The 14788-nt window shown below is 27.3% G+C and overlaps 1 protein-coding gene across 4 annotated transcripts; it reads left to right on the plus strand.

Annotated features, from left to right (window-relative positions):
- Nucleotides 1-119: 119 nt before the first annotated feature.
- Nucleotides 120-1586, plus strand: LOC122715584 (coatomer subunit zeta-1). Of its 4 annotated transcripts, XM_043937868.1 has the most exons (6): nucleotides 165-200; nucleotides 289-398; nucleotides 613-858; nucleotides 925-1058; nucleotides 1138-1228; nucleotides 1462-1586. In XM_043937868.1, exons 2-6 carry the CDS (start codon nucleotides 312-314, stop codon nucleotides 1507-1509), a joined length of 606 nt encoding a protein of 201 aa, XP_043793803.1. In that variant the 5' UTR covers nucleotides 165-200; nucleotides 289-311; the 3' UTR covers nucleotides 1510-1586. The 4 variants fall into 4 exon arrangements, with proteins under 4 accessions (XP_043793805.1, XP_043793803.1, XP_043793806.1 ...); XM_043937870.1 differs by lacking the exon at nucleotides 289-398 and having other exon boundaries at nucleotides 120-200; XM_043937871.1 differs by lacking the exon at nucleotides 1462-1586 and having other exon boundaries at nucleotides 925-1070; nucleotides 1138-1230.
- Nucleotides 1587-14788: the final 13202 nt, after the last annotated feature.

Here is a 14788-nt window from a genome sequence, read left to right on the forward strand (position 1 = left end):
TATTAATTTTATAATTTAAATAATTTATATTTCATTAATTTGAACATAATTAATGAAATAATTCTTTAGAAATTAAAAATCATATTATAACTATTTCGATATATCAAACAATCGAATTAGTCGATTAGAAAATCCAATTCATGTAGTTGTCTGGATATTGACACGTCAAGTTTGATGTAAACATGGATGGTCAGTTATTGGTAGGTTTTTAATGTGCATTTTACGTTTTTTTTTTTACATAAATTGCATAGCAAAGTCCACTTCTTAATAATATATTCTTGATGTAAGTATTGTCTCGTGCAATCGTAATCATGAATCGTGCTGGATCATCGAAAGTCGTGCAACATAACCTCTCTTCAATGCTTCAGAGTGACCAGGATCGCGATTTTCGGCAACGCGTATGATTTCTATTGATTTTAAGTTTATTTTCCATATCTGTTCCCATTTCTTATTGTTATTTACAGACAATGATTAAATGAAAGTTTTCCTAACCTCTTTTAATTCATTGTAGCATGCGTGATTATTAACAAAATTTTGAGTGCAACATGGGTGCATACATGGGAAAGATTTTTTTATGAGTTTTGTTTTAATGTAAAATATTTATATTTATAGGAACCAACGCTTTATACTGTCAAAGGTATGGCCATTCTGGACAACGATGGCAATAGAATATTAGCTAAATATTATGATAAAAATATATTTCCTACATCAAAAGAGCAAAAGACATTTGAAAAAAATCTTTTCAACAAAACACACAGAGCAAATGCAGAAATTATTATGCTGGATGGTTTAACATGTGTTTATAGGAGTAATGTAGACTTATATTTTTATGTTATGGGAAGTTCTCATGAAAATGAGGTATATATTATTTATATTAATGATAAAATATATTTCTATTTAAATAATTTCTAATTTTTATTTTAGTTGATTTTAATGAGTGTATTAAATTGTTTATATGATTCAGTAAGTCAAATTTTAAGAAAAAATGTCGAAAAGAAAGCTGTTTTAGATAGCTTAGATATAGTCATGTTAGCAATGGATGAAATTTGTGATGGAGGGTAAATAAAAATGTATATATATTGAAGTAAAATATTAACATTAATAAAAACAACATTACAATTATGTAATCTTTTTTAGAATAATTCTTGATGCTGATGCCACAAGTGTAGTTCAAAGGGTGGCATTAAGAACTGATGACATTCCACTTGGAGAACAAACAGTCGCACAGGTAATATTTAGTATTAGGTATAGTATATTTATTGATTTAATGGCATAGCAAAGTTTATGTCCATTTATACCACATAGAAACATTTTCGATTTTTTTACTTTGTGTTCATGCATCATTCTACATTCTTCGCACAGTCTCTGATTGTAAGTTTTTGTGATTCTAGAAGGCAGAATTATCAACACTTTTTTATAAAATTTTCATTTGTGTCATTAAATATTCTGTTTTTGTTCTAGGTTTTGCAATCTGCAAAGGAACAACTCAAGTGGTCATTACTAAAATAAGATTTATGTATTAAAAATCGTATGAAATATTCAATTGTATGAAATATTATTTTAAAATATAAAAAAGTAAAAAATTGCTTATTATGTGTTCTGAAAGTTTTGTATAAATTTTATAAATTTAATATTTCTAAATAATAAATATTATTTAATTTTAATTTTTTTTATAAAATTATTTAGTTATATTATTTTTTGTTTGTTTAATTTTATATCTAGAATATTTCATTTATTTCGAATATTATTAAGAAATGCTTTGAATTGATCAAAGAAATTATATTATGATATTAATTTTTTTCATATGTAGATACATAAAAAATTTTATTTTTTTAAATAGAATTATATATATTTTTGTATAAATCGATTTCATTTCTATAAATTTTATTTTCCATAAAAAAATATTTAAGCATGTAAATTGAAAAATTATTATTAATTTGAAATATTTATTTATAATAATTAAATATCTCTGAAATTATTGATTTTTTGCTACAAATGATTTAATATTTTTTTTTATAAAGAATATATGCTATATCTATAATTTCATTAAAAACAAATTATGTTTAAAAAATATGTAAATAAATTATAAAATCAACGCTATCTACAATGTCATAGATGAAATTAATATAAATAAAAAAAACAAATATATAAGAATTGACTATTAACGCCATCTTTCGAATGTCAAAGACATCTTTCTAAAAGTTTTTTTAAAACCTCAAAAGATGGTGCTGATTCTTATTTCTTATTCTATTTTATCCTGCTAAAAAAATATTTTTGGTATTCAAAAGATGGCGTTATTTTTTATTCTATATTATTATATGTTCTTTATTTATATTATATTAATTTTGTATAATAATCTAAAGATAACGCTGATTATCCAATTCATTTCTTATTTCTGTCTTTCTTTCATTATTTCTTCTTGTTTATATTTGGCATATATCCTGATATTAATATGACGGAAATATTTTAATGTTGAAACATTTAACAATAGTGAAATTTAAAGAAAATTTGATTCAATAAAAAAAAATAGAAAGGAATTTTGAGGAATCATTTTATCAATAAACAATTTTTTTTTGATTGAAAATTTGTTTGTTTTGAATCTATTGTTTCGCTATTTGTAATCTTCTAAAGTATTTCTAAAACATGCAGTAAATTATTTAAACATTAACCGTTATTAATAGTGAGTGATTAAATGAAACGAAACATTGATATAATATCATAGTTTTAATGAAAGATTATAAATAAAATATTAATTCACAAATTATTTTTTCAAGATATATATGTATATATGTATATATAATTATCATTATATTCTTGTTCTTCCATTCAATTTTTTAAAATAACAAGAAAAATAAGTAAAATTTAACTGAGACAAATATTCGATCAATTTTGAAAATATATTTTTTCTGATCATTAAGAAAATAAACTTTTCTGTAATTTTCGAAGTTTTGAAGAAGTAAGAGTTGTTTCAACTCTTTTTAGGAAACAAAGGGATATGATAATTTTTTTGTTCTCAATCCCGAGGGAAATCTGAGGTCGAGCTATAGTGGAAGAAGGGCTAAAGGTGTGCAGATAACTGCACGTAGAGAGCACAGGACAGTGGTCGCTTATTTGAAGTCAGGTGACAAGCTAGTAGCCCGATTCGATTGTGTCCGTTGGTTACTCTTTCATTGGGTTCCTCCGCGCTGGGAATTTTAGATTTGATTACAATACACGTCGTACTATCCTCCTACCATTGGCATCTCCACCTCTGCTACAATCGCACTTTTGCCCTTGTTGCTAGCGATGGGATCAACATCCTCTTGTCCTAAGCTTTCACTTTTTATATTCATATGAAAAAAAAATTCATCGATCTTTAATTTTTACTCATTTTAATTTTATTTCTAATGTGCAAATATTATAAATTATAGGTTTTATCTTTATCTTTTTACTTCTTTATATAGGCATTGGTATGATGTCAAATTTAATTTTAAAATTATAAGTAAAATTGTAAGCTTTGCTAGACAAATCTTCAAATATTATTCATAAATATATATGTAATCAAAAATTTATTATCATTTTCATTTATGTTTAAATAATTTATCTTTAAACTGTATTATATTTATTAATTAATCTACTACTATAATATTTATAATTTACCTATAAATCACTAATCTGCCAATTATTATTAATAAGTGATAAGTTATAAATTTTTCTTGTATAAACAATTTTTACAATTTTACAATTTCATATAACACAAACTTAAATACTTTCAATTTCTAAGATTTACTTATGAAATTTCATTTTCAAATTTCAAATTTCAATTTCAATTTCAGTTTCAAATTTCTTTATTGTTATAATGAAAAAAGATTTTTTTTCCATTTGAAATTTGTAAAATTTTACCAATAATATTAATACTATTAAGAAGATGCTTGGATTGTTTGAAATGAAACGAAACAAGGAAGGAATCGAGTCGGTTCCATCCATCGCTACTTCCACTCGTGTCCGCCACCCCTTTCTGACTGCACCGATGAAAAACTCTTGTTGCTCGATCGCGACGGAATTATTGGCCGACCGTGCTTATTTATGGCGTTCATTTTCCTGGAGATTGCAGGAGAGAACGACCACTCTCTCTCTCGCTCTGGCGTGATTTTTTTGCGGCAGGATGTCGATCCACGATTTATTGTATGTCAGCTGAGAGGTGAACGGGACGTTGATAACGACGACACTTTGACGTGGAGAGTCGTGTGCCGGTCTCGCGATCAAATTAATTCTACAACTTTTCCACTTTTCATGAAAAGAAATATTTATCGAAATACTTTTGATTCAACGTTGCTTCTTTGATTTAACGATAATGATTTATCCTTTGATGGTAAAATAGAAAAATTTATAATGGATTCACTTTATTTATTTTATTGTGGTATATATAATAGCATTTTCAAAGTGTAGGTTTAATATGTAATATTATTTTTATTTCTGTCTTTTAGAAATGGAGAACTGAAAATAGTAATGGTGTAATTTACACAAATTATTTTGAGAAGTTTATAAATTGATATTTAAGAAAAATTTCATATTCATATTGTACTTGATTATAAAGTAATTTAAAATAACGTGAAATTATAGCATAGTTTCATTTTTTAACGATTATACGAGCTTATACTTTTATATAATTCTTAGCCTCTCAAATTTTATATATCGATGATATTTAGTATTTCATACTATAAATAGTTAAATTTTCTTTATCAAAACTCTATTTTATTCTATGAAATTCAAAATTTGTATAAAGGCAATATATGATATAAATCCTCATGGTATTCTTATGGGAATATATAACGTCAAGAGAAGACGAGAGAAACATAAAAGCCATTAATCATGTTTCAATGACTCCGTATCCGATAGATGAAGTTACTGCATTATACATGATCATCGCTTTAAATGGGATTAGATGAGGATTTATAGAATTTACTGACATATGCCACTAGTATTATATCGTATTATTGTTATTGAAAAATAATATTGCAATTATATTTACAAAAAACATTGAAATAAAAAAAAAACTAAAAGTAAAAAGTGATATGAAATAAACATAAAATGATATAAAATATCAGAAAATCTTAAAATAAAGAATATCAAGGAGAAATATTTTGTATAAATATGATGTAAATATGATATAAATAATGATACTGTTGTAATATCTTTAAAAAAATATCAATAACGAAAAATATAGAATTTTATAATTCTAATAATAAATGATAATGGATAACGTCAAATTGATAAATTGATCGACATAAGTTGTTCATTCTCATTGTCATCTCGTGACATCATTTATATTCTTTACATATGGTAACAATCCTGTTTATTATTTTGCGGGGATCTTGCACTTGTCAAAAGAGTAATCCATACCTGCTGTTGTCTGGAAAACAAGGGTGTGGAAAGGGTTAAGTTAATAAAATTAATGTAGCGTAAAACCTGGATTTTATTGTCCATGACGATTCACACTCTAGAAAAGTTATTATTACTACCATTAATTTTTATTATTATGATATATTGAATTACAAGTAAAACTACATGAATGAATAAACTTGATTGAAAAAAATAATTACATAAATTATTGTAATTTAATTATCTAATCTCAAATTTCATTCAATAATAACTATTTTTTAAATCAGTTTCGATTACTCAAAATTTACTATTTATTTCATTTTAGAAATCAATACTGGAAATTTTTCAAATTTATTTTAAAAAGAAATTTTATAACTTTTTATAATATATTATAATATATATTAAATTTTATAATTATATATATTATTATAACTTATTTATTATTTTATGCAATTTGTGCAAAAATATTTTAGTACAACATTCTAATTTTACTAACTTACTAACTTTATTTATTAATTTACTAACTTTATTTATATTAAAAAAAAAAAAAGAAAATCAAGAATACAAAAAAGACAAAAGTGTAACATTTTGCATTTTACATAGAAAATAAAATACTAGATATTCATCATATACAATCCTTACACATCCTCCAACATTTACCAACATTTTTATCCCAGAACGTATATCGTGAAGCATCGTTGACAAGGATTGCAATAAAAACGAAAGGGTGCGATGGTAAAAGTTGGAACAAAGGGGATTACGCTGTCGAGAAGGCAAGTGGATTCATGAAGGGATTACCAGACAAATATTTATGTAACCCCGGTGGGACGTTGGATCATCAAATTGCAATGACAAAACGAGCACAGCCACCGATGGTGACAACACCCTTATACAGCACATTGGGGAGTGTTATACCCACATATGCTACACCATTTGCGAGTTTTATGCGAGCCGGAGATTCCAAATTGCCGTTTACCCATGGATGACAAGCGGAAACGATACGGTTGTAAGTGAAACGTGATTAAAACCGATCGAAATTATCCCTCGTCTGTGGAATTTAATCATTTCACGAATAGGATTCGATATGGTTTTGGTGATTGCTTGAATGAACGATATTGAAACTCTCTCGTTCGTAAAGTTTGTGTTCGTTATAATGAAATTGATTTGGTTATATATAAATAAATTTTAAACAAGAGACAAGTACTTAGTATTTAACGTAGAAAAAGATGTATTAAAAGATGTATTATTTTTTGGATAATTTTTGTGAAGATTAAATATGTGAATGATACAATTTGGAAAACATAAATTTTTTAATATAGTTTGGGGGGAGAAGATTTTATTTAAGAAAATCTTTTAGATTATTTTTATGAATTAATTTAATGAATTAAAGAAGTGATGACAGGTAAATTGAAGAGATAATTGAAGAATATAGTTTTGAGTTAAATAAATTGAATAAGTGATAGAAAAAAAAAAGATAATTTTTTTTTCTTTTGAAGTAGAATTATTCTCCCTGCAAGAAAAATCGAAGGGTGTCATGGTATCGATTCGATGTTGATGGATGACGATCATTTTCCTTGTGTCTGTAGGATGGAGCATCGTTCAACCCACATCATTAGTTACTGAAAGAGAGGATAAAAGAGTCATCTCGCAGAACCATCAATTTTATAGATAGGAACAGCTGAATGGTAGATACCTTAATAAAAAAGAATCTAATTTATATTAGAAATTTCAAGATTGCATCCAAAAATACAAAAATAATAGATAGTAAATAAAGTAATTTGTTTAATAATTAAATAAGAAGAGTTTTAATGATACAAAGAACTATTTTTCTTTGCTTACATTCAGTGAGTAAAGTAAAAAAATATTTTTTTTGTATTTAAATATATATATTATTTATTAACAAATTTAATATTATGCAATACATTATACATTAATAGCAATAATTTTGCAGTAACTTGTAAAATTTCAATAATAATATTAATTTAAAAATTGATAAAAAATTTTATATTCATTGTATTATAAATAATATCTCTAAAGAGAATGAACATCAAGCAACATTATTTATTAATATAACTGAACATTATTTTTTTTTAAATATATAAATACTTATTTATCTCATCAATTCTCATATTAAAATATTTATAGACTTTGGTATTTCTATTTAATTGTAAATAATTATAAATCAATGATTTTCAATATCTACTTACTTCTAACTTATATCTATATTCTATTATATTTAATTATCAAATATATTATTAATATGAGACATAGATATTTTTCAAAGCATAAAATTCATTTTCAAATACTAACTTCACACAACAAAAAAAGTAAATATTAAATTTCAGTAGATCCAAATTATTCCAAGGGATTCGTTTTTAAAATTATTCATACTTCTTGCGTAAGTTCGTATGCACCAATTATTTCAAAGGAATCCGGTGCAAAGTATAATAAACAAGCTGCTTATGAATGCTTGATGATGGCGTTTCACGAGGCGTTTCAACCCTCGTTCTCGTTGTCCTCGTCTCTCCTTCATCGCTCCTTCCTTTCTCCTTCTTCGAAGACACCCCGCAACGTTTTCTACTCTGCGCTACCTTCTCTATCTCCATCCTCCGGGATCTGCCAGAACCAATCGTCGTCGAGCACTGAAACGAGGTGTGGTGAGTCGTTTTCCGCTCTTGCCAGCTTAACCGAGAAAAGATAAATCACGATCATTGAAATTAAATTTAAATATTCCTCGATGGAAAGAGAGACGGAAATAATAAGGAGAATAACTTTGTTAAGATTTAAACGTTTTTCGTTTTTTGTTAATTTTAAAAATATTTTTTGGCGGTCTTGACGTGTATTATTGAATTTTAATTTACAGAAAATTGTAATCAAAATACAATACATAAAAATTTGTTATAATAAATAACAATTGTTGAGAGGAATTTAACACGGAAATCTTGTAAAATCTTCTAACAATTAAAATAACTTATATAAAATTTAAAAAAGAAAAAAATCTCTCTTCTTAAGAATGATATATTCTAATTTTAATAAAAGAAGAATTGATTCTTTAAAAGATGACCAAATTATTTCTCCTAAACTATAAGATAACTACAAGTTGTTAACAAACCTTTTATTTTTTGAATCGATATAATAAAATATCTTCTTTACATCTTTTCTCTAAAAAGACTGCAATAGAAAAATTGAATCAGGATTAACAGTGATCTTAACACCATTAGTAAGATTCGAATATTATAAAATGCAGGAAAACATTAAAGGAATGATAATACTAGAAAATTCTGTGTTCCAAGAATGATATATCCTTCTATTATTTACCAGTTTATCGGATGCAAACGTAAGCGTAGTCTGATGGTTCAGTAAAGTTGTTTCGTACAATCAAATATCTATCTGTTGTTTCCACCCTTGTAGAAGCATCCCGCCTCCTGCCACCGCCAATCGTCGGCGAGCAGAGAAACGAGGGGTGGCGAAGCAATCCCCTCTTTTCTCGTGGAAACCCTCCCGAGAAGTATTGACCCGGGATATCTCTCTTTCTCTCTCCTTGGCCTCGCAGATAAGCGAGAAAGGTCAGAGCCATCATGGCCCCCGGCGGCTGTTCCTTTTTACCTGACGCTCCTTTCAAGATTTTACGCCTTGGAAATCGTTCTGCGAAACTGGCTGCCTTCGTCGATTATTCCCCACCACCATGCTACCAAGTTTTAATAATAATTTATCTTAAAAATTTTTTTACTTATCTTTATCGTATTTATATATAATTCTTTTCTTAAAAGAGAGAAATTTCGTTTCAATTAATTTATTTTTCTGAGAATTTTGCTCGATTCTTATTACATTTCGAGTATTAATTAATACTCTTTCGTTTCTATAAAGCAAAATAAAACTTCTTGGTTTTCGAGCTACTTTATTTACTTTTATCATCCTTTGTTGTTTGCTGTTACTAGATATTTATCCTTATTTTGTAAATTGATTTATTTATTCGTGAATTTTCTCATTTCAATTAATTTTGATTATGTTTCGAATTCAATTTCAATTTTGTTTTTTTCATATTAATTTATCACAAGACGTAAAACAAAAATTTTTCTTTAAAGAGAAAATATCGATCGATTTTTCGCTAATTTTTCGGTTTTTCTTTTTTAAATTTATTAATATTAATTCTCTATTATGTTTATTATATAGTGAGAATATAAGATAAAGATTGGATGAGTATAATATACATAGATGGTAAAACGTAGTGTTTAGAATTCAGTAACCGATATAATGATCTGGGCTGTGCGAGCTTGTTAATTAGTAAGCATTTCGGCAATTAGGACCAGGGTTGCGCGATAGTTTCGTCCGCCGCGTATATAATTAAATTCAGAAGCTGCATAAATGCAGTTTACATAAACCGTGCTACTACCTCGAATGCTATAACAATATCTTCTACACTTTACCGCTTATTCCATTCCAAATACTCAACCACCAACATACAAGTTTTTTATCTCGCGTAAAAAATTTCATTTGAAAAATATCACTGCAATTTCTTTCTTCTATTCATTAAACGTTTAAAAAAGTTTTTCTTTAAGAGAGTTTATCAAATGGAAAATTAATTTTCCAGTCATAATTTTGCAAGTTGTAAATTCAATCATGTTTTAAAATTATCATCTACGCATTATCCCTGTAAATTATTTTTGTTTTGAATTATCTTCATTTAAAATACTTAAAATTTAAATAATTAAAAATAGAAAGATATTGTAAGATATTGCCCATTCTGAAATTTGTAGAATGATAGAAGAACATAGAACATTAATTTTAAAAGATCGCGAGACTCACTTTCAAAAGAAAGAATTAATACAGGAATTTCATTTTTAAAAATATTCCCCTTCTTTTAATAAGTGTCTTTCTTTTCTTTTTTATTTCTTGAATTAAATTAATCGCATCAACATTCTTATCTTAATCTCTAAAATAAGAAAAAAAAGAAAATTTATTGTGTATTTCATCAAAGCGTTAAACTATTAAGATACAAAATCGGATGAAACGTGTAGCAAGTGTTTCGTATAATTTTCAAGGTGGAAGTACACGAAGCTGTTTCCTCATACATGACATCACTAGATCAGGGGTCGTAACAGCGCGGTGGCCAGCACCTTATTGCTACCTACCACCTTGCTACCCTTTCAACCCCCGTGAATCTCTCACCACGCCATCGACCCTTCACCAACGATACCCTTGTGTACATGTGCACGCCACCTGTCTATTTACTTCTTCATGCACCCCCTTACTTACACAAGGACAATGCTGCCGTAACGAGACTCAACCCCATTTAACTTCTCGGTGGTTGTGGAAATAGAAGGGGAAGGGGAATTGAGAAATGTTATAACGAAGGAAAAAAAAAAATGTCGACTTTTTTTCATTATCAAGTCAACAGAATGGAATATATTCGATTTTCCTTCGAATTTAAATTCAGATTGATACTTTATATTTAAATAACAATTAAATACTTATCAAATATGGAATATGGAACAACGAGATTATTTCTTTAATTTGAGGAAACGTTGGATTCGAAGATTTACTATAATCTATGTATCTATGTACATATATCTATGTGCATAAATATCTATGTACACTAATGATAATTTCTATTACTTAATAATATTATTTATTTGAAAACTATCAGAAGTTACATGATGATAATATTTGTTTAAGATGGAATTTCACTCGTACTAGCTTTCAAGGATTAAAAAGCTACGTTTATTTAGTGTTCAAAATTATTGAAATAACATTAAGTTTATCTCTTTTTCTTTCTGATTAGAAATAATCAATATATTAAGATGATGAAAATTATCTATCCACCCTATGTATTCGAAGACAACAGAATGTTTTCTGGCTAATAAAAAAAGAATTCTTCGAAACGTTTTTACAGCATTAACGCGAGAATGATTATCTTCACGAGTCTTTCGTGGCTTCCTGAAACGCACAAAGAACTTTTCTATGTTACTAAGTTGGCTAGCGTTAATCAACCAAATTAACACCTCCCGTGTTTAATATTTAAAATGGAAAGCAACAATTTGATTTGAAGACCAGTTTCTTCGGTGAACAAACACGTGTCATCGCGGATTCAAATGGTACAGTCATTTTCGTTTCTTCTCATCCTGTGCTTTTTCGTGAATGTTCGTTGAAGGAAAAAAAAAAAAAAAAAAACGAAACTGGAAAAATGAAATGCATTTTCAGAAACCTTAAAGCGCCCTCTGTATCTTATCCAACGTATGTTTGTAACGCGCAACACTGTACCCGTTTAAATATGTATATAAAGGCTTTTACGTGTATACGTGAGTATGTAGGAAGGCATGCAACTACAAGCTTCGTATATTCTTCGTCTACGAGGAAATGTTGCCATCTAACTCTGGATTAGTGTCAGGGCTGCTACTACCCTTTCCCTCGCTCGATCTGTTTGTCATCATTTTTCAAAATATCGTGGAACTTTTGTTAACTATGCGAGGAATTGTGATTTAAACAGCTGGAAGATTCATAAATTGCATCGTTTTTTTTGTACGTTTCTTTAATTCCTTGATTCATATTTTTGTTATTGAATTATAGTTGAATATTTGAGTTAGAGATACGAGATTTCCAACGTTTATTTATTGCAGTGGATTAAAACATTTTTCTACAAGAAAATTAAATTACTATTTACTTATAAATATTAGATTCGAAATATAACTCATTTAAGCTAATGTTTTCAGAAGAATAGAATATTTTATGTTTGATGAAAATATATATATATAATATGTAATATATATTTTATATTTTATGAAAATATTTATTTTAATTAAAGAAATATAATTTATAAGTACCGTTCATTTAATATTTTATTTTGGAAAAGAGTAATATAGTATATATAAATACATATATAAATATATTTGCATATAATCTTAATTTTCAATAATATTTTTTATTATTATTCTACGATTTTTCCACTTTCGTAGTAACAAATTTTAATAATCACATAAAAATAAATATTATTAAATTAATTAGTATACAAATGCAAACAATAAACACAAATACTTTTTCTAATTAATAGATATGATAAGTATTATGCATATAATATATCTATTATATATCATTAAACAAAAATTTCTTTATCATTCGTTAGATTTTGTGCAAAAGAAGAACAGCAAGGAAGAAAAATTAAGAAATTTCAATAATCAAAAGTAGATATTATTAAATTAATTAGTATGCAAATGCTATAATTAGAACACAATATTTTCTCTAATTAATAGATATGATAAGTATTGTGCATATAATATCAATTAAATATCATTCGTTAGATTTGATGTAGAAGAGGAACAGCAAGGGAGAAGAAAAATTAAAAAGAAAGAATTTAATTAATCTCGTAATATTATAGGTATAATAAGTATTATGCATATAATATCTATTATATCTATCATTAAACAAAAATTTATTTATCATTTGTTAGATTTTATGCAAAAGAGAAACAGCAAGGGAGAAGAAAAATTAAAAAAAAGGAGTGAAAAAAATTAATTAACCTCGTAATATTATAGATATAATAAGTATTGTGCATATAATATCTATTATATCTATCATTAAACAAAAATTTCTTTATCATTCGTTAGATTTTATGCAAAAGAAAAACAGTAAGGGAGAAGAAAAATTAAGAAGAACGAGTGAAAGAAATTAATTAACCTCGTGCATATTTTGCATCTCTCCGAGATGCCCTGACGCGTCCCTGGAAGTAGAGAGGCGTTATCCTTCCGCAAGCCGGCCGTGTTATATCCCCCAGGGCGCTAAAGCCTTGCCGGCTAATAAGTTTCATCCCCCGCGTAGTGAGCACCAATTATGAACTTGCTCCGGCCATAATTAAAAAATGTAATTTCACCACCAGACCTCCTCGATCTTCCTCCTTAACGATCTGTTACCTATATTCCCAAAGCTGAGAGGGTAACTTAATCCAGTGCTCTGCTTTCGACTCGGCTATTCCACCCACTTTCCTTTTTCTTTCTACATTGCCATCATTTTTCTTCGTTCCTCGCGTATAATTAAAGTGAAATATTTGAAAGATTAACGCAAAAATCACGAGACTTTTAAGAACGAGGATCGATTTTATTATCTTCCCCTCCCCTCGTTTTTATCTTTTTAGGTTTCTTCTTGATCTTACAGGTCTTGATCCGCCAGGTTTTACCTTATTACGCTATATTTTTGATTTGAGCTAAAATCAGAAAATTAGCAAATCAGAATTAGAAAAATAACGAAATTTGGTTTTTAATTTTTAATTTATCGATACAAGTAGTATATTTATACTAAAATATTAATAAATTGTAATTAATAAAACAAGATTATTCTGTCTAATCTTAATATTTTAATTTTGCCAAAAATTAATTACTTTCTAACAATTTTTTTAATTCTTGGACATTGAATATGTATATAAGATGATGTATATAAATTTATCTCACTTGTTTTTCATAGTATTAAAAAATATTTCGGATAAAAATTGAATGATTACATTCTGAATACATAAAAGACTAAATCGATACATTCTCTGCAAAAAAAATATGGCCACCATGAATGATAGCCTCTACAATGTATTTCAAGATTATTAAAATCGATGTGAAAAGGGAATTCTTAAAAGAAATTTAATATTTCTTTTTTTTTTAATTTAATAACAAATGTAAATACGTACAGGTATTTCATTGCAAAAGCGTATTCCCAATAATAGCATAGTTCCCAGAGCGATCGGATAACATTATCAGGCTGCCGAGCTATTCGAGTGGAAAAGCAAACCTGCAATAAGCGACGAAGTACCATTAACGAGCCTATATAGCGATGTCGTATGTCTGTCTGACAGTAAACAGTCTGTCAATCTCCCTGTCGGTACGTCGTAAAGCTTTCACAATTTCAACAGCCAATCGTAACCTCTTCACTCGTTTTATACGACGAAAACTTCACGAGTATCTCAAGTCTCGAGATTCGCATTATCCCTCTCGACCAGATGCAGCATGCCACTCGTGCAATTTTTTACTTCGATACGATTTATTTTCATAATCGTCGCTTCTACTGTGTGAAACGTCTTCATTTAGTCTCCCTTCAAAAGAAGAAAAATCTAATATCCTATTTTTTTCTTCTTATCGTTGGTTTAATTATTTTTAAAAATTGAAAAAAATAAGACAAATAATTTATAAACACGGAATATTTAACAATTATTCAAATATCATTACAATTCGTCTTACTGAGTTTCAATTTTTCTTATTAATTTTACTTTTAATCCTCTAATTTCAATTTAATAAAAATTCTATATCTTAATTTAAAAGTGAAAATGTAACCAATGAAATTAAAAATTATTGAAAATTTCTAGAGTTTTTATTTTGATCAATTACAAATATTATAAAAGACATATAAATTCAGGATGACTTTTTCGATTAATTCATATAAATGGAGTCTCATT

This window comes from Apis laboriosa, unplaced genomic scaffold (genome assembly GCF_014066325.1).
Source record: "Apis laboriosa isolate Shangri-la unplaced genomic scaffold, ASM1406632v1 scaffold38_cov145, whole genome shotgun sequence".
Lineage (NCBI taxonomy): Eukaryota > Metazoa > Arthropoda > Insecta > Hymenoptera > Apidae > Apis > Apis laboriosa.